This window comes from Crocodylus porosus, unplaced genomic scaffold, assembly GCF_001723895.1.
Source record: "Crocodylus porosus isolate Cpor-Errol unplaced genomic scaffold, CroPor_comp1, whole genome shotgun sequence".
Lineage (NCBI taxonomy): Eukaryota > Metazoa > Chordata > Crocodylia > Crocodylidae > Crocodylus > Crocodylus porosus.
The window spans coordinates 17,551,040-17,571,681 of NW_017728922.1; the positions used below are offsets into that span (position 1 = coordinate 17,551,040).

At 50.2% G+C, this 20,642-nt stretch overlaps 1 protein-coding gene across 1 annotated transcript in view; it reads right to left on the reverse strand.

Annotated features, from left to right (window-relative positions):
• The window catches only part of LOC109313320 (titin-like), a 131,272-nt gene that overhangs the window by 39,469 nt on the left and 71,161 nt on the right, over positions 1-20,642 (reverse strand). The window contains exons 2-6 of the mRNA XM_019539814.1: positions 16,439-16,641; positions 12,260-12,424; positions 3,140-3,244; positions 2,979-3,021; positions 1,389-1,464 (exon numbers count right to left, since the gene is read on the reverse strand). Coding sequence (XP_019395359.1) covers positions 1,389-1,464; positions 2,979-3,021; positions 3,140-3,244; positions 12,260-12,424; positions 16,439-16,627 — 578 coding nt within the window. The 5' untranslated portion in view covers positions 16,628-16,641. The remainder of the gene's footprint in view (positions 1-1,388; positions 1,465-2,978; positions 3,022-3,139; positions 3,245-12,259; positions 12,425-16,438; positions 16,642-20,642) is intronic.

The window sequence follows — 20,642 nt, forward strand, 5'->3', positions numbered from 1 at the left end:
GATCTGTTGCGGGCCAGGTCAACACTTCTATCCTCTCAGGTCATGCTGGGTCAGAACCCCTCCCATCCTCCCGGACCGGAACAGCTCACCAAAACTCCCTAAGTGGTAGATTACTAGACCAGTCCAGGGGTGCCAGACAGAGTGAGTTGGCAGGGGCTCCATGGAGACTGGCCTGGGACCCCTGCAGGCAGGGCATGCTTGGTTGGGTGGATGGGATGGGGCTGCAGGTGATGGGGGACCTGTTTCCAGGAGCATGATGGGCTGGGATCGCAGGGCAGTAACAATGCAGGGCCAGGCCCAAGGCAGAGCCATGATCTGCTCACATGGCCCTGCACTCTCATCACCCCTCGATCCTGATCCAAGCCCTATCCACCTGTCCCACTTCCAGACACTACTTCCCACTTGCCCACAGCCCCATCCCATCCACCCAACTGAATGCGTCCTGTCTGCAGGGGCCCGGGGCCTGTCTCTGTACAGGGCAGATGGACTGGGGTGCCTGGGCAGTGGGACCGGGGTTGGTGGCAACACTGACAGTGGCAGACCTACATCCCCAAGGCTGGGATGTGAGCCACTGCCAGTGAACTGCTGGAAAACTGAGTTCAGCTGCCATGTTGCACTGTCCCAGTCCCACTGCATGCTAGGGGTGAAGCAACCAGCTGCACATACCTTGGCCTGGGCTGCCCCCTGTGCCTGGACCAAGTGGGACCAAAGGACCTGCCATGGGCTGGATAAAATCCCTTTGCAGGTTGGATCTGGGCTGCGGACCATATTTTACCCACCCCATGTGCTCCCTGGACTTACCTTCTGGCTGTCTGAGTCACAGAATGTGCAGTTCAAACCCACCAAAGTAACAGAGAGGGTGGGAGAATAACATCCTGGCCCTGCAAGCAGGATGGATCCCATACCTACAGTCAAACAGGACCACCCCACCTGGCAGGTCACCCAACAAGGCCCTACAACCCTGCACTCGGGTCAGATCTGCCCACCGAGCACCTCCATAATCCCCTGTCACAGGAACAAATGGGGCATCACATGGTCACAGCCTGGACACACTGAACCAGCCTCCCCTGCAAATGTAGGTGCAAGCACACAGTCATGTCCCGCACTCCCACTCACCCCACAGACTGAGCTATTCCCCTCCCTGACACTAACCCAACCCATGTGACAAGCAGGATGGTCACATCCCCTACACAGGGTCACCCCAACACACAGAGACATCCTCAAGTATGGATACACACTATGAACACACCTTGGCTCTCAGGGAAGTTTCTCACACACATGCACAAACACACGTGGCCCCATCCACATGACCCCTGGCTCCCTGGCCACCTGCTATCTCTTTCCCAAAATGAGCACTATAATACACTGACTGTCCCTTGGTGCCTCACCTTGTGATGTCCTCAGTGAGCTGGGCAGGGTCGGGGGGGTAGAACTTAACAGTGAAAGCAAAGTTCCAGGGGCCACCTACAAAAAGGAAGAAACAGGATGAAGAGGACATGTGCCTGGCCAGGACACAGTCCCCCCAGCACCTACCACAGACTCAATGTGTGCCTAACCCTTGCTGCTCAGGTGTCCTTGTCCAGGGCTGCATTCCACCCTACCTTGATGCCCAGTATCTCTGGAGCAGGAAAGAGGCGATCCCTGGGGCTGAGCACTGAGGTGTGTGTGGCTTCGTGGAGGCTGCCTCCCAGCTGACCCAGCAGGTGGAGATCGTGGACACCAGCTCCATCTCCTCCTCTGCTCAGAGCAGAAACTCGACATCTTCCTGTTGCCATGGCAACAAGCCCTGTATTTCCCAGCAAGGTTACCTGGGGTCTGTGGTGGGAGAGATCCTGCCCACAATGCCTCTGCACAGCCCAGCTACCCTTCCCCTGAGCCCTGTGCCAAGGGACACCTGCACACAGCCAGCCAGGGCAATCCTCCTCCAGCTGGCCAGGACTGGAACCCACAGTGAGCAGTCTTCTCCATGCAGCCCAGCCCCTCCCCATTCCCAGAGCAAGGAAGGAAGCTCTCTCTCTGTGGAACTGCCACACGGACATGGCAGGCTGGACGTCTGACTCAGCCAGACTGGATGCTGAGCGTTTCCTACCTCTATATATAATAGTGCTGAAAGTATTTACTGCGATGGAAAGAGTAGGGATTCTTGCCTGGCCAGAGGTATTCTGCAGCCCCCACCAGACTGTGGTCATTGTAATGACTTGTGGCATTATGTGGCACATCCTCCCACCTGGGAATTTAGCAGCCAAGGTCATGGACTGGCCCCCAGGGTTTGCAAACCTCACTGGCAGAAGGCAGCTGGGTCCCCTTGGCAAAGAGCAGACCTCACCCTCTCCACTGATGCCACTGCCTCCCAAGGCAAGACTCCAAGGCAGGCAGATGATGGGGAGGGGTGGAGCAATTCTCCTTCTCCTCACACCAGCATCATTCCACTGATTTCATGAAAGTCATCCATGACTGACACTGGTGTCAGCAGAAGAGTTACTCAGGGAGGCCCAGCAGTGTGCTATCAGAAGGCTTAAGGAAAAGCAGAAATTTCCCAGCCAACTGCAAACAGAAAGGTGTAAGGAACCTGGCATTCATGGGGCAGCTGCTACATGGCACTGCTCTGTATGTCAGCATGCCCCATCTCCCAGTGGAACATAGAGCACTGAGCATGCCATCCATCCCTGCCATTCTCCAGCTTTTCTCTGCTACAACAGTGGCCTGATCTTTGGAAGCGTTGAGCAGCATCTGTAATTCACCTCTAACTCAGCTGGATTCCCAAGTGCTTGGTACCTCTCACAACCAGAATCTTGGGTCTTATTTCTGCTACAGACTCTGCCCTTCCTCTCTTTTCTTTCTAGGGAAGCTGCACCAAAGCAGTGCAGTTACCACCTTGTTAACTCAAACGGGGATTCAACCTTGGCTGGGCCTGAGTTTTTTGGAAAGTTTGATGCAAGGAGTGACCGAAATGCTCTGGACCCACATGGGCCACTTACTGCGGATCTGCTTCTTGATTTCCTTGGAGGGGTCCAACCAGTTCTGAAACAGTAAGGCACAGAGTGTCAGGGGCAATCATAGCAGCTGCTGGCAGAGGGTGGTGGGCTTGCAGAAGGTTTAGCAAGAGGGCTGCACCCAGGGACGTGCTCTCTGGACTTACCTTCTGGCTGTCTGAGTCACAGAATGTCAGGCCAAAGTAATCCTTCTCCAGCAGGTTGAGGTGCTCACACACCATATCGAAGAGCACCTGACCCCGGGCATGCTTCTGCAAGAGATACAAACGGGTAGGGGCGTAAGCGCAAGTTACAGCCAGAGCACCTGGGTGTCTTTCTCCTCCCTGTTCCCAGGCCTGTCACATTGCAGCTGCCCAGTAGAATGTAAAAGCTTCACACACATGCCCGCAGGATGCAAGTCTCTACCACATGCTTGCAACCCACAGGAACAGAGCACAGTCACAGCGCCAAGACACAATTGTCTGCTCTTGTGTCCCCTGGGCATCAGCCATCCTAGAGAGATCAAGGAGAGCTGGGGAGGAGGCTGATATTGGATTCTTTGTGGGTGTGGTACAGTGATTCTAATGGGGTGCCCTAAGAAGCTTTTAAGGGTGCCATAGGGTGTTGTGCAATATCAGCACTGTTAGGTGTGTAAACGCCTACACATGATTCAAAAGATAAACCCAGAGATTTCAAGCAGAAATCCATAGTGTAAAAAACATTCTGACCTGCCATAGTCTTTTTGAGGTCTTCGCAACAGAATTCCTGTCTCAAAAATGCATGAAATCAGTCAAATAAGTTTAAATCAGGTGTTGCTATATTCTGAAGAGTTAGGGATGGGTGCCTTGAGTCTGACATAGATGATAGTTGAGAACCACTGATGTGGCTGCAGGCATGTATCTCTTGCCATAGAAATGCACAGTGCCTCCCAGACAGTGCAGTAGGATTCACTGGGACAGCGTCTACACTCAGCACTTTGTGGGCTCTACCTTACTGGGATCTTAGAAATCCTGACACAGCTAAAGCCTCAGCCAGAGTTCCCTGCCTCACCTGCTGCAGTTGGGGTATTCCTTCAGGAATACCCTTCTGCCTTAGTGCTCTAATGCCCTCTTCCTAGAGAGCCAAACTAGCTCACCCAGATCCATGGTGGAGCTCATGTGTCTGCAGCAATGAATACCATCAGCAGCAATGTCCAGGACTCTAATACCTGCAAATGCAGCAGGTAAAAAGACCCCTAGTACCCTGTTACAGGACAGCATGAGCATTTGGTACTCAAAGATGAGATGCAGCAGGGATCAAGATGATCCTGTCATACCTCCCAGTTCCTAAGAAGTTGTGGTACCAAACTAGACCAGGGATACAGTTAGCCCAGAAACCTGTCTTTGATCAGTACCAGACATTTAGCAGAAAAGTTCACAAAACCTCAAAGTCTACAATTTTGGAATTGCCAGACAGGAGTTCCTTTCTGACCCTGCCGGTCAAAACCTAGCTGTTGCCCTGGGGCAAAAAGGTTTTTAATCCCTATCACCTTATTTTTATCCTTTTTAATGATATAAATGGATGTTCTCATTATTCCACTAAATATTCAACCCCCATTCAAATCGTACCAAGAATCTGCCTTCCTGCTAGCTTACAGCAGTGAGTTCTACAGCGTAATTACATGGAGAAAAGAAAGATCTCCTTTGATCTCTTCTGTGTGGCGTCCTTTAATTTTAGTCTCCTAGCCCTTCTGTATCAGATTTAGTAAATGGGAGCTTCTGATGTCCCTTCTCCAAAACCATCCATTATTGTATATATATCATATCCTCTCCAACATGCCTTCTCTCTGAATAGAAGGCTTAGACTTTTCCTGCTACGGGAACTTTTTTCATTCCTCTGCTAGTTGTAGTCCTCATCTCTGGGCTCCTCTTCCTTTCTCAATTTTTTTTGAGCTAGGCGTTTTACATATCACAGTTTGTTGAAGCAAGGGGTGTCTTTAATGCCAGCTATTTTATACATTGCAGTCCAGTCAACTAAGGCAAAAATATACCAAAAAAACACCTTTTCCTTGGTGGAGGCTCCTCACGATTGATATGGTGATTGGAACATGGCAACAATGCTGGACTTTAACTTGACTTGGCTACAAATGGAGTTTTTCAAAGTTGGAGTTTGTTAGTGATAGCAGCTTGTTCTATAAACAAAAACCGTACCAGCAACAAAAGACAAGAGGGTGCCAGGCCACTAAGTTGCTGCTCCTTACACTATACGTGGGAGTAGCATTCTGATAAAGAAACAGCAAGTCACAGCATGTGTGCTGGGTAGGATGCAGATATTTGTTTGCATGTCCATGCATGGTTGCTGTCAGGTAAATATTAATCACAGAATTCTAGGAAGAATTAATAAATCCACATGCTGTGTCAGGGCTCAGAAAGGTTCATCTTTGCAACTTCACAAGATCATTACAGTTGCAATTGTGATCCAAGCTATTACTTGCTTATGAGCACTTTCATCTTTGTGACAATCAGTTGTTCTGCAGTGAAGTAAAGCTTTTTGTAACAAATGGCATTGTTAAAAGTGACAGATTAAGTATGGAGCTCCTGGAGTGCTGAGAACAAAGGGATAAACTTCAGTGACTCAGTCCTAGGTCCAGACCTTTGTCCTCACACCAGCTGCACTGGAGGACTTTATATTCCCATTCATCTATGAAAAACTTGAGGCCACGGTCTTACATTCATTAATACTCAGCAAATAAGACTTCTGAGACTTACAGCCTGAGACTGGACTGATGTCCGCTCCATTTATTAAACTTCTAGTTCACTTTCACATGCAACCAAGATTAAAAAAATCCAGCTGCTCACTTCTCAGGGGCAAGTGTAAACCTCCCTGGTGAGCATAGGGCACTAAGGTCCCCTCCACATACTGCATGTTAATCATGCAATTATTTAGGCTGGATGGCCAGTTAAGGAGTTTTGGTGAGCTGGGTCAGCCCTCCCTTTCCTCCCCTACACCCCGCTGTCCTGGCTCAGAACACCCTTGCCCCCGCAACAGCGCACCAAAACTCCCCAAGTGGTCAATTATTAGACCAGTCTGGGGGTGCCAGGCAGAGTCTCCATGGAGACCAGCGTGAGACCCCCACGGGCAGGGGGCACTCAGCTAGGATGGGGCTGCGGGCAGTTGGGGAGTAGTGTCCAGGAGCATGACAGGCTGGGACTGCACAGTGGTGACAGTATGGGGCTGGGGCAGAGCTGTGATCCATTCCCCACACAGCCCTGCATGGTCATTTCCCCACGGTCCCAATCCTGGCCCCAGGCACTTGTCCCACTCCTGGACACTACTCCCTGCTCATCCATGTCCCTCTCCCATCTGCTCAGCTGAGTGCACCCTGCCTGTGGGGCCAGTCTCCACGGACACCCTGCTTGCCCACCCACTCCAACAGGAGCTCCTGGCGGTGGGTGCAGGATGGGCAGGCCAGGGTGTTTGGGCTGCAGGGCTAGGGCCAGCAGCAGCAGCAACACTGGCAGCAACAGCCAGAGAGAGCCACTGTCACTGGGGCTGTTGGGAAGTTGAGTCTGGACACTGCACCACACAGCTGAGCCCTGCTGCATACCTGGGGGCAGTAGGACTGGCTGCATTCGCCATGGCTTAGGCTGTCCCCAACTCCTGGGCTTGTTGGGGCTGAGGGACCTGTTTTGGGCTGGATAAAATCCCTTGGCAGGGTGGATCTGGCTCATGGGCCATATTTTGCCCACTCCTCCCTTAAGTTGTGATCTAGCTACACATTCAGATAGTTAATGGGGGATAAAACAAGCAATCAACTACAAAGTTATTCCACAAAAAATGTGGAATAACTTTGTAGCTTGTTCTAAGCAGACCATTAACTGAACATGGGGCCACAGGGGTGCAGCACCCACTGCCAGCCCCACAGCTGACAAGGCTTGTAGTGGTGGCAGTGCACCTGGTGTTGCCCCTCCTGTGAGCCTCGTCAGCTACGGGGCTTGCAGCAAAGAGAACGCTGTGCCCCTGTGAGCCTCACTGGATGATGCAGCAAAGGCAGGGTCAATGGCTGTGGGGCTCGCAGAGGGAGGGGCAGAGCAGCAGGGAGAACACTGCCTCTGTCAGCCTCAGAAGTTCTGGGGCTTGCAGCGGCAGCAATATTTTTCCTGCTGCAAGCCCTGAAGTTGACGCTGGCTGAGGGGTTTGCGGTGGGGGAAGCACCGGGAACACTGCCCCTGATGCAAGCTCTACAGCCAACATAGCTTGTGGTGGCAGTACAATTCCTGGTGCTGGCCCTGTTCTGAGCCCTGCAGCCAATGTCACCTGCAGGATCACAGCAGGGGTAGTGCATCAGTTGCAGGGCTTGCAGCTGTGGAAGCTGGTGTAGGGCAATAAGTCTCAATGAGATCTAATGCACGATTCCACAATTGCACACCCTGCCATGCATGTTTGGCATAGCAGGAGGCACACTTGTGCAGGTTGCACATTCGAACCCATTGTGCCTTTACCTTCTTTCCTTTTCAGTCTCTTTGTGACAAAGTATTTAGCAAAATTTGCCATTCCAAATTCATTGGAATCTGACAGGGCCACCTGTAGCCTAGTGATGTGCTGGTGAGAGTACAGTGCCCTGGGATGGCAGAACTGGTGAGTCGAAGTGGAAATTGATATTTGAAAATTTCAAGTTTTCCTCTGAAAAGTTGGTCTTGTTGGAAATGCTTTGGTTTTTCCAGCTCAGCCAAATTAAACAGATTATTTTTAGTTTATTATCTTTATTCAAAATGGGGAAAAGGAGGGTTATACCATTCTGGGGGGTCCTTTTTTTCATTTATTATTTGTCCCTTTTTTTCCTGATGAGGGCAGAACAAACCAGCAAAACATATATAAAATTGAAAACCTGCAATTTCAATTCAACCAAACCTGATTTTTATCCCAAATTGACATTTGTAATTTAAAAAAATAATAGATCTTTCAAGAAAAAATTTAATCTCTTGAAACTTTTCATAGAAAAACCCACTGGTTTCTGGTCACTTCTACCAGTGGCTCCTGAGATCTGGTCCCAGTTCTGACACTGATTCTCCACGTGGCCCTGACAGTCACTCTCCCTCTCTGTACTTCACCCCACCATCTGTTCAGTACTTGGGGGTTAATACCCTCTACGCTAGGGACCAAGTGGGTGCCAGTTTGTTGTTGTAGGGACCACATCTTAATAGGGAAATTGCTTTGTGATGCTGCCCTCCCATCTGCAACAACTCTGCCATTCCCCTCAATGAATGTGTGTGCCCCACCCCTTGTCCCCTCCCCATTTCACCCTCATTGAAACCACATGATTCTGTCACTCCTGCCATTTGTGATCACGGGGGCTCTTCTCCTCTTGACTATGCTGCACAGGGACCCAGGCCTGGAAGGGATCTCCTGGGTCTGTGAGCCCAGGCCCTGCTACTGTAGGCACCCACATCCTCTAATTCAAACCCCTCCCACCCTGCCATGCCCCCGTGGTAATCCCAGCCATAGTTCAGACAGAAAAAGACATTTAGTGCATTCGACCATCTCTGAGCATGATGGAGCAACTGGAAACAAGCCAGCTCGCCATAAACCACCAAGAAATGCTCTGCAGACAGCAGCACTAGAACCAGTGAGTCCATATGCCAAAAGCTCATGGGATATCAGAAGTGCTAGGCTCCTGGGTACAGAGTGTGCTGTGGATGCCACTGGGCAGACCCAACAAAAACCTCCTCTAATTTAGCAGGTTCTGCCAGTCTGCTGGGTAAGACAGCTCTCTCACCCCCGAACAGGCAGAGGAGGCAGTTGGGCCATAAAGGAGGAAGACTCAGCAGGAGAATGACCCATGCTGCAACCCCACACAGTAACATCTGCAAAGAGGCTGAGTGGCAATGCTCCTGAGCTCAGAGGTACTTGCAGGAGCTGGAAGCTGCACCTCCTGCTGTGGTTCTCTCTATGATCTCTTATCTGTGATGGGCTAATCACAGCTCTGCACACTGCAATCAGCTCCCTTAATGATGCCAGCTGTTGTCACAGTTAAGTGTGTTCACACACACATGCACGCATGCACACACACATGCCTAGACTTTTTTCTCACTGTGACATACAAATAGCAGGCAGTCCACACAAACTCACGAGTCAGGCTTGTCTTCTGGGCCCATCCTTATGTGTGTGCATGTGGATATGTGCACCTGTGTGTGTGTAAAGGCATACATGCTGTCATTATTACACACAGTGCCCACAGCTGCCCATATGCCTGCCCACATGACCTAACCAACGGAAACACCTCTCGCCCTACCTGGCTTACTGCAAGGGTGAGCTATGCACTGGAGATGGGGAAATCACAGGATGGGGCTGTGATAACAACATATATAGTTCTTCAGAGCATCCTTCAACACCTGTGTGTATCTATGTGTACATGGGTGTAAATGTGTCTCTCTCTATGTAGGTCTCTGAATTTGTTTCTGAAACATAGTGTGTGAGTCTCTATGCATTTGCCTATCTGTACACTTACACACCCTTCTGGCTGTACAGCTGTGCATCTTTACATCTCAGAGTGTAGGACTGTACACACATGAGAGTACATGTCCCTTTGTGTGTCACTAAGTAAACAGACAAGGTTCTTTGGGTAAATATGATATCTTTTATTAGACCAACTAAATTTGATTGGTCTAATAAAAGATATCACACTTATCCAAAGAACCTTGTTTGCCTATGTCCTTAGACCAACACGGCTACAAACAACCCCAACAAAGTATACATGTATGAATATGTAACATCCTTCTACTTTTAGGTGGAGATGGTGGCACTGCTCATTACTAAGGTGGCCTGACACTTCTTGTTAGAAGACCCTCTTTTCCATTGCTTATAACTGCCGAATTTGAACTGTTTGGGCTCAAATTTTATATCGCAGGTGCCTGCCTCAGCCTGGAGTTGTTGGAAAGTTGTAGTCAAAATGGTTCTGTTATTTCAGAGAACAAGGTTAGAGAAAAATAAGCTGTTTTTTTTCAAGATAAACTCTGGTGACCTGTCCTTGCAGAAATCATACTGCTGCCATTTTTTTAATCAAAGCAGGAAGTGAAATCTGGCAAGGGTTTGCTTTTGTATTACCCACATGTCTTTTGCCATCTCTGTGAAAGTCTATCCAAATCTGGCCAAAATATAAGCCTTGGAAAACCGCAGTTACCAGATGTTCTATATGCTTCCTGGAGCTTCATAACTGTAGGTAGGGAGGAGTTGAAATTGGAAAGGAGATAGATTGGCTGGGAAACAGATAGGAGCTAAGGGCTAGTAGACAGAAAGGATGCGAGGGGAAAGGCCAGGTCTCACTGACTTATGAGGAAAGGCTGAATGAGCTAAGGTTATTTAGTATGGAAAAGAGAAGACTGAGGGGGGATTTGATAACAGCCTTCAAAACCTAAAGGGCAATTATAGAGAGAATGGAGATGATTTTTTCTCTTTGACAGGACAGAATTAGGAACAATGACCTCAAGCTGCAGAAAAGGAGATTAAGAGGAATTTCTGACCATGAGGGTAGTTTAGCATTGGAACAGGCTACCTAGAAGCTGTGGAATCACTATCCTTGGAAATTTCCAAGAGCAGGTTGAACAGATACTTGGCTGGGAAGGGGGAGAAGGGGGAGGTTGTTTCTAGCCCTACTTTCCTATGATTCTATGAAAGAGCCAATGAAGGGCTAAAGTGTGAAGAAAGATCATAGAATCATAGAAAATTAGAATTGGAAGGGACCTTGGGAGATAATCTAATCCAACCCCTTGCTCAAAGCAGGACCATTCCCAACTAGATCATTCCAGGCAAAGCTTTATCAAGGTGGGCCTTAAAACCTGAAGGATGGAGATCCTACCACCTCTCTAGGTAACCCGTTCCAGTGCTTCACCACCCTCCTAGTGAGAAAGTTTTTCCTAATATCCAACCTAAACCACCCTTGCTGCAACTTGAGACCATTGCTCCTTGTTTGTCATCTGCCACCACTGAGAACAGTCTAGCTCCATCCTCTTTGTAACCACCTTTCAGGTAGTTGAAGGCTGCAATCAAATCCCCCCTGAGTCTTCTCTTCTGTAGACTAAATAAGCTGAGTTCCCTCAGCTTCTCCTCATAAGTCATGTGCCCCCAGCTCCGGAACCATTTTCACTGCTCTCTGCTGGACTCTCTCCAGCTTGTCCACATCCTTTCTATAGTAGGGGGCCCAAAACTGGACACAGTACTCCAGATGTGGCCTCACCAGTGCATAGTAGAGCAGAATAATTACTTCCCTCGATCTGCTGGCAACACTTCTACTAATGCAGCCCAGTATGCTGCAAAAGATCTGGGCTAGTTGGAAAAGGAACTGAGGGAATGGGGCAGAACACAGACTGGACAAGAAATCCAGGGAGGGAGACAGAGGAACTAGTAATAAAAGGCAAAACTGAAGGCTGAGAAAAAGAGACAGACTGCATGAGGAGCTGGGAAGAGAGAAACTGGAACTGGATGGGCAAGGAGACTGGGGCTGAGATGGGAAATCCAAAGAGTAGAGACTAGGACTGGCTTGGAGAAGAAAAAACTTAATAGAGAAAGAGACAGAGGCAGGTTTGGTGGCCATGAAGCTTCAGAAGAAGAGGAAGAACAGTCTGTGTCCCTGAAAGCCTAAAACAGAGCCCAAGACTCCTAAGTGTCATCATCTCACTGCAGTCAGGTAGTATATGGGGAAGTCTCTGCAAAGTAATGTGTATGTCTGTCTACCAATGCACATGCCCATGCGTGGGAGTACACGTCTGTGTTTCACTGCTCTTCTCTCCTGGGTCCATTCCTTGTTTCTGTTTCATGCCAACCATGACAGGCACGAGAATGCCTGTCAGGAGCAATATGAGGCTGTTAGACTGTGCAGCTGACATGTCAGTGATGACACAAGGTGGCTGTGAGAAGCAAGAGGCCCCTTTCTGCCACCCTTACCCCTCAGAAACACACACAAAATGTAGCTCAGCAGGCATCTCCTGCAGTCTGAGGGTGGCCCAGAGTCAGGGCCTGTTTAGACCTCTTGCTCCAAAAACTGCCGCTGGACAGTGAGGGGTATGGTCTGGATCCTGCCAGTTGCCTGCTGAGAGCAGGTGGCTGACTTCCCACTCTGGGCAGCCCCCACACAGCATGAGGGAAGCGGTGGCAGAACCTTCTCCAGCTGCTGCTGCCAAAGTCACTTCTCCGGAGCAAAATAGCTTGGCCTCATGCTAGAAAGCCAGGGGCTGAGAAAGGGGACAAGACAATCAGAATCAAGCCCAGCAAGGAGTGATGGAGTGACAGACAGACCCATCCATATTGCTCACCTCCACTTCGCACTCGTACTCCGAGGCATCAAGCAGGGTCACTCTGCAGAGGGCACTCTTGGCCTTCTTGGTGATTTTCTGTGGAGACTTCTGAGTCTTGCTGGGTGTTGTTTTCTCTGATATCCCATCTGTTTCACTGTAGTCCTTTTCTTCCATTTCTGCACCCTGGAGAGTGAAAAATCAACACTGTTACTTTGCACCCATTTGGGGCCCTGACCATTGGCAGGCTCAGCCTATATAACCATCAGGGAGATGCTGGGCTTGGGGGATGTATCAGGACACAGCACACTGAGGGAATGACAAGAAGGGGTTCACTGCTGTGAACTGCAGAGTCTTCTGAACCCTCAGTGAAGTGGGAGCTGTAGAGAGCAATCCTGACCTTCCTTCCTGCCCCTTTCAACATGTGGAGCAATAGTAATGCTAGAGGAGTCTCCTGCCAGAGCAGGGTTGGAAGCTGGGGCAGGGTGCTTTCATTGCGTTGGTCTATCCATCCCAGAGTATCAGAAATCAAGGTTGGGCTGCAGATCATGGAGGGGGATCAGATAGCTAAGACAGCATCAGCCACAGTAACTCTGAGAAGTTTGGTGAGTTGCTCTGGATTGTCTGATGAAAGTGAAACCAAGATGTCACCTTCACTCCATTGGCACTGAGTGACTAACTCGCTCGCCTAACGACACGTTGCCTTTTTCTAGCCACAACACTGACAGACATGGACAGCCTGGCTCTCAAATCAACACACTGGGCTGCACATGAAAACCTCTGCCTGGAGGGAAGCATAGCTCTGCTGGACATGGGATCTGTTTGCCAGCATGGTCCTGTCACATTCACAGCTTCCTGGGTGCACCAAGAAAGAGCAGCTGTGTAGCTTTGGCACAGGCACCTACAGGACCTGGACTGCACTGAAGAACATGAAGCTCACATCTCCAGTCAGGTCTACATCAGGCATTTGCCCACATCATTGCACAAAGGGACATTTGGCCTGGTACTCCTTGGAGCCTGGTGTTCACGCTTTGTTAAAGGGTGGAATGGGAGCTTGGTGAATTTTGCAGCCTCTAGGTATGTGTCTAATACCCCAGTACAGCTCCAGGAAACTGAGCACCAGGAGCAGTATGTCACCTTTGGTCAGAACTGCAGGCTCACTCCAATCAGCCCTGCCGAGAGGCAGAGGTTCTGAGTGTCTCAGTCCGCTTGCGATGGCTTAGATATCTTATTTCTCTATGTGCCTAAGGGATGTTTTCTTCTATCCTCCAAGTCTGGGACAAGACATGCTGAAAAGGTAGTGAGGGAATGTATTTACCACTGCTTCCTATGCTGTATCTCTTGAGTTTTCTCTAGGAGAGGACCTAGATCAGGGGTGGGCAAAATATAGCCCACAGGCTGCATCCAGCCTGCACAGGGTTTATTCGCCTTGCAGCAGGTCCCTTGGTCCTGCCTGGCCCAGGCACCATCTGGCCCGTAGCACATCCTGCCACCCCCCAGGCATACAACAGGGCTGGGGCAGCTCCACAGCTGGACTTCCTTTCTAGGCAGCGATGGCTCCTTGCAGCTGCCATCGCTGCTGGCCCAGCCCTGTGGTACAGGCAGGGACCTTTGTACACGGCCCCAACCCTTGCCCACTCTGTGCCCCCTCCAAACTTGACCCAGAGGAGCAGACAAGCTCTGGACCAGCCAGAAACCATGCACACAGCCCCAAACCACCCTGTGCCTGCTCCAGACTCGCCTACCTATGCTAAGCAGCAGCAGCAGCAGCAAGCGCAGCAGTAGCCAGGCAGAAGCTGCTACTTGGCACTGGGGAAAAGCGGCACCTCCCCCTCGCTGCTACTGGGCCCTTCTTGATGCAGCTGTCTGGAGCCCCCACCCGGACTGCCCTGTGGCTCCTCTGCACTGCCACTGCTGCCCCACTGAGTGGTCCAGAGGGGGTGGTGATGGCAAGAGAGAGGAGCCACAAGGCAGCCCAGACATGGGCTCTGGGTGGCTGCAGCAAGAAGGGCCCAGCAGCGGTGAGGGGGAGGAACCACATTTCTCCAGTGCTAAGCAGCAACTTTTGCCTGGTCACTGCTGCTGCTCTTCATGGGTGGGTGGTCCAGAGCAGATGCACAGTGGGTCAGGGTCAGGGCTGTGCCTGCAGGTTTTGGCTGGTCTGCTCTGATACTGTGGCAGGCAGCTCCTATGCCATGCCAACCTGGTTATCTGGGCCAGGGATTTATCGAGAATGGTGATTCTCAACTAGGAAAACGTGAGATCCTTTTAAGGCTGCCAGACAACACACACTGTTAAGTGTGGAAATATGATTCACAAAATAAACCCAGATATTTAAAATAGGCATCCATAGTGTCAAAAGCATTCTGACTTGCTGGAGTCTTTCTGAGTTCTTTGCAACAGAAGAATTGCTCTAGTATTTTTTGGTGGTCAAGAAAGAGTGAAAGAGAAGAGCTCACATTTTCTGAGGGCAGCCTTAAGTTTAACAAGGTTGAGAAACACCAGTCTAGAAACAAGACAACCAGGGAGTGAGGGAGGTAACATGGAGCTCCCTCTGCACTGGCTGAACTGGCTTCATCAGGTGAAAAAGTCTTGAAAACCTGTTTTCAGCAATAAACTCTTTCTAGAGAAGCCCCTTCTCCTGGAGTCTGTGGGAAGAGCAAGGGTGCCTAAGCCTATGTGGGGCCAGATCCTTACTCACGCAACTCACAGCAGCCAGAAAGCTGCTCTACAGGAGATCCTGAGGATTCTGCCAGCAAAGGAGTATCCTGCAGGATGCACAAGGCTGGCACTGCTGGCCCCATACTGTCCACTCCTTTCCCCTCCACACTGCAGTTGCTAGGATGGGCCTGAAAAACAAAGGACTTTTGCAGAAACTTAAGTTATAGCAGCCTCTGGGATAACCACTAGCCCAGGGGTGGGCAAAATGTGACCCATGGGCTGAATGTGGCCCATCAAACCATTCTATCTGGCCCCTGGGGCCCCTAAAAAATTTAGAAAATTAATATTTATCTGCCCCCGGTCACCTGTCAGGCGGCCCTCAATGGCTTGCCAAAACTCAGTAAGCAGCCCTCTACCTGAAATAATTGTCTGCCCCTGCACTAGCCACTAGTGTTACCTGCCACTAGGCTCCTCTTATTTCTGCCAGAGCGTTTCAGCTCATGGAGAAATTTAGCTACTTGCTTCCTTTGCTGTCCTTGACCCTGTTGCTGGAGGGTAGTGACTTGGGCAGCTGCTCAGCAGTGCTATTCTCTCCTTCGGGCTTCTGCTTACAAGGATCAGGCCTCAGGTGTTCCATTTGTGCTGGCCGTTGTGAGCTCTGGCCAGGGAGGGCAGGACAGATGTGGCTATGGGGAAAGGAGCAAGAGGCAAACTGAGTTTTCAAAGGAGTGTCCAAGGGAGGCTGGGCACAGCTGGGCCATCCCAGGGGCTTGTCCAATTATTGGCAGACAAGGCCACGCAGCAGGCAAGTCTGTACTCCCTGCAAACACCGCAGCACACAGGCCAGTACACTGAATCAAGTCTGCTAGCATCTAGCATAGATCAGCTTCCAGACCTCAAACCCTCAGCAGGGTGTGGAAGTGACAGGGTGGGTGGGCCACAAAACAAAGGCGGTCACCTGTGGGCCAATACAGGTTTTGAGCACCCGGAGAAGGACAAGAGGCTGCAGAGCTGAGGTACTGGGGGGCTGGCTCCATGTGCAGCTGTTGGCTGCATACAGCAGGTCTCTAGCTGGTGGTAAATGGAGCAGCTGGCTTCTGCTAAGCTAATAATGCCACCATTCATACCCTCAGTGTCATCCGGGTAGTGTAAAGCCTAGGCGACTAGTGGCACCAGCCCATTTTGGCCCAGTGAGTCTGGCTTATTGCAGTGTGCAGGGGCACTGTTTATATCGGCATAATGAATTCAGCACTGGAAAAATGTGCCAGGCAATTGCCAGAGGCACAATAGGTGCAGCATAGACAAATTTCTCATACTGCTCTACCAAGGAGGCCCAGTCCTGATCTGGATAGACCTATCGCTTCTAGCAGGAAGAAGGGAGCTCCATTCACCTCAGTTAGTTGGGAATGGCCATCAAAAGCTGAGTTTTTCTGAGGACACCTGCCACCTGTAGAGCAGACACTTTCCAGCTACCCCCAACTTTTGACTGCCTGGGGTCACAGCATCTAGTAGTGACTACTTGGCCCACTGTCCACTCACCGGCTCTGCATTTCTGGAGTCTGAGTGGGCTCTGGGCTTTTCGTTGGCCTCAGCTTCCTGGCTGTTAGCTGTTGGTCCAGGGCTGGTGGTCACTGGGGTCGGCCCACTTGCTGCAGCCTCCAGCTGTTGCTGTGGAGTTTCCTCTTGGGCATTCTTCACCTCAGAATCTGGGCCTGTCTCTGTTGTCATGGTTACTATTTATTCTGTATTTGCATAAGCAAAGACAAAGGATGAAAGAGAATTAACTACCACCCTGGTTTTTGAAACAACCTCCCCAGTCTTAGGGGGCTTGCCTGCCTGGTGCCATTTCATACCAGAGAATTAACATTTGTTAACATCCATGCCAAAGGCTTCCGAAAGTGATGACATGTTGCACAGTGATCAATCTTGCTGCCCAGGTGGCTCAACAGCAAGCAAGGAGCACAGCCCCACCATACCCAGCCTCTCCACAGGAGAAATCACTGTCTTAGCTGTAACTATAGCCCAATTAGCTGACAGTGCAGACTGGTGACTACACATCACACCACCGCTTGCTACCTAAGGCTGCAGAGAGCTTCCCACCTCCATTTAGAAGCTGATCTTGGACATAACTGAATTCTGAACTCTCTCCTGCAGGTACTGGGAAGCCAGGGCTAGGTGCCTACAAGCAGGTCTGCTGTACTACCCAGGACTCTGACTGTTACTCTGAGACAAGAAGCAGCAATAAGTTCCTTCAGCTTCACAGCTCTGACCCGGTCTCCACATCATTCCTAGCTCCTTCATGAAATGAAACATCCAGTTGTTACATAGAGGTCACCATGCAGGAGGCATAAGGGAACGGGTCCATCTAAGTGGGCCCCATCTGAGGTGCCTGTGCCCAGTGTGTAGAGACAGAGGCAGAGGCCTTGCAGAACCCAGCTGGCTGGCTGGCTGTGCAGCGCTGGTGAGCCCTGCCCCAGTGATCAGTTTGTGTCCTCAAGCATGAGATTTGATTCACCAAATCACCAGTCTAGCTTGTGCAGTTACATGTGTTATCAAGGATCAGAAAACCGCCCAGGCCTGGTTCCGGTTACATGCTCTTGTCGCTCTGAATTCCACAGGCCAGCCACTACCTGCGTATGAACCAGCTACTGCTTCCTTGTTTGCTGCCTTTTATGTGTGACTGACCCAAGGAACGAACAAGACCCAAATGGGCCAAGGCATCCGACCAGCCATCTCACTGAGCTGAGACCTGCTGCCACGACAGCCTTAGGAAGCTTCTTTATGGCAGTAAGTTTCCACAAACCCTGTGGCTTCCAGCCAGGCCCAGTTTGTGAAATAGAAGATTTGGACAGTTTGTCTAGAAACGTGCTGCCCACTAGTGCTGCTGGATTATGGGGACTCATCTGGATATTTAGGCTGAAGGTGCTGGCTGCTAGTACTGTTATAAATACATGCAGAGAGCTTGATCCTTTTTTAATATCATCAAAACCAAGTGCTTTGGATTCAAACCCAGCTTCACTGGGCTAGTTGCAGAGCAACTGCCTTCAAGCTACCATGAAGATGGCTGGTGTATTTCCATAAACAAAGCTGAACAAAGCTCAGAAAGGAAGCAAATTGCTTGGATGCTGAAAAGGGATTTGGTTTAAAAGCTGTTGTAGTAATCTCAGGTGTGCACAATAATGCAGGGAAAAACATCTGCGTTTTAAAACCCCAAGACTTCCTTTGTGATCCTCATGTTTTGCAATTTCCTGTATGCTATTGACTTTTTCATGAAGAGTGCTGGGTAATCGTGCAGAATGTAGAAGAAAAGTGTGCAAAAGAGCAGAGCTGGCAAGTCCAGCACAAGTGAGAAGCAATGCTTTTCACTCTCAACATGCTTTTTGCTCAATTATGTAGCATTTACGGATGCATAGGCTGAGGCACAGGGTCTTATTACAACCAACAACAAAATGTCCACAGACTGCCAGGGGGCAGATGGAAAACCAGAAACTGATATAAAACAGAAAGCAACTGGCCAGGTGACATGATGCAACACCTTGTGTTAGACCACCTGCACCAAGGCTGTATTCATAATACACATGGGGCGTAACCAACCGAAAGCTGCTGCCCATAAGCCTGAGAAAAGTCAGTGTGAAAGCTCTGGGCACATCTGTATGTGGGCAGCTTATGAAAGCAGCAGGTGGCACTGCAGGGGGACTGTGGACTTACTGGGGAGTGCTAAGGGCAGCTATGCATAGCAGGGCACTGAGTACCAGAACTCATCCTCTATCATCCTCCTACGAGGACAAGAAATGGGAGATTGTTACTTGTGCCCCTGAATTCAGGATCCTGTCTCCCAAAGATGCCACTGGCTGCTTGTACACCTCCACTTTTAGGGCAAAGTGAGCATTCACCTGGAGCACAGGTGGGGCAATACCTGTATTTGAATCTGTAGCACTCTTTCTGGATTCCACCTACTCCACCGCATTCCTAACTCCATGCCAAGCTCAGATGCAGGAATCAGCACAAACCAGGGACAAATGCACAGCAAGATAGACAGAGAGTAAGTAAGCGCAAGGCCTTCCAAGAAGACAAGGGATCTACCATGAGTGCTTACAGTGGGACATCCTCTTTAGCGCCAGTGAGAGGTGCCTGTGCATTCAGGGAAGGAGCAGGCTGCTTGGTGTGCTCTGCGTCTGCAAAGAAAGGCTCATGACAACTGCATGTCCCTCTTTCCCTGAAGTAGGGTTTGTCCGTGTCAGGTGGTGTCTCACCCTGTTCCACTCTGCACTGAACTCTGCAGCTGTGGCTGTGCAGATAGACTGTGGCTTTCAAGGGCTGTCCCCAGGTGGGAACCACATCGAAACGTCTCAATAATTAAAAACAAAAGCTGAGTTCTGACTGCTTTTTCCAACAGCAACAGGCCACCAACAGCACTAGAAGACCAGAGACTGAGCCATAAAACATTGATTCAATGTCCTCAGGCCATGTGTGTTACATTGCACTCAGATTCACGTACAGGGGCACCTGTTTGCCTGCCAAGATGGGTGGGGTGTCCAGAATCACGCTTAGAGATTTCCTTCCTTAGAGGGAATGGGTTGCTGCTCAGAGATGGTAAAGAGGCTCAGCTGGAAAAAGAAAATGCACTGACACGCGCTGGAGGACGTGCCAGTACCCACACGCATCTTTTCTTGCTAGAGGCTGGATCCACTAGAACAAACACTTGCAAAGGCTGTTTTGGGATGTCCCGGTTGTGGGCTGCCCATCTGGAGACACCAAAGTTGTAAACTGAGGGTGACATATCCTCCTTGTGCCACAAACTATTTGGGTAAAAATCTTCCTGACCATTCCCTGCTGCTATGAACTCCCATGGCTCTTCCCAGGGCCCAGCTACACTTCACACATCTGCTGGGTTAACTGGCATAGTGACATGCAAACCCATCTCATCTTCAGCTAGTCCCAAATACTTCCCTGAAATAAATATAGGATGTAGCAGATGGTACTTCCTGGGCCAGCTCAGGATCAAACTAATCATCATGGAGCACATCTGCAATGGGCTGGCCTCAGAGATGATGCTCAAGGGCAACCAGCAGGGTTTCATTAGGGGCAGGTCATGTCAGACCAACCCGATTGCCTTTTAAGATCAAGTCACAAAAGCCTTGGATGCAGGTGTCGCTGTGGATGTAATCTTTCTGGACTTCAGCAAGGCCTTTGACGTTATCTCCCACCCCATCCTCATTAAAAAATTGGGCGACTGTGGCACTGAGGCCTACACCGTCAGATGGACTGCAGATTGGCTGAAGGGTCATATTCAGAGGGTAGTGGTGGATGGGTCTTATTCGACCTGGGGAGAAGTGGGCGGCGAAGTCCGCCAGGGCTCGGTCCTTGGGCCTGCGCTGTTCGATCTCTTTATCAGCGATTTGGACAACGGGGTGAAAAGCACCCTGTTTAAATTCGCTGATGATGCCAAAATTTGGGGTGAGGTGAGCACGCTAGTAGGGAGGGAAAGCCTGCAGCAAGACTTGGATAGGTTACGGGGTGGGCTAGCAAAACCAGGATGCGCTTCAACACTGACAAGTGCAGGGTGCTGCACTTGAACAGCAGTAACCAGCAGCACACTTATAGGATGGGAAACTCCCTTCTTGAGAGCACAGAGGCAGAAAGCGATCTTGGAGTCGTTACTGACTCCAAGATGAACATGGGCCGACAATGCGAGGTCATGGTTGGCAGGGCTAACCGGACCTTGTTGTGCATCCACAGGTGC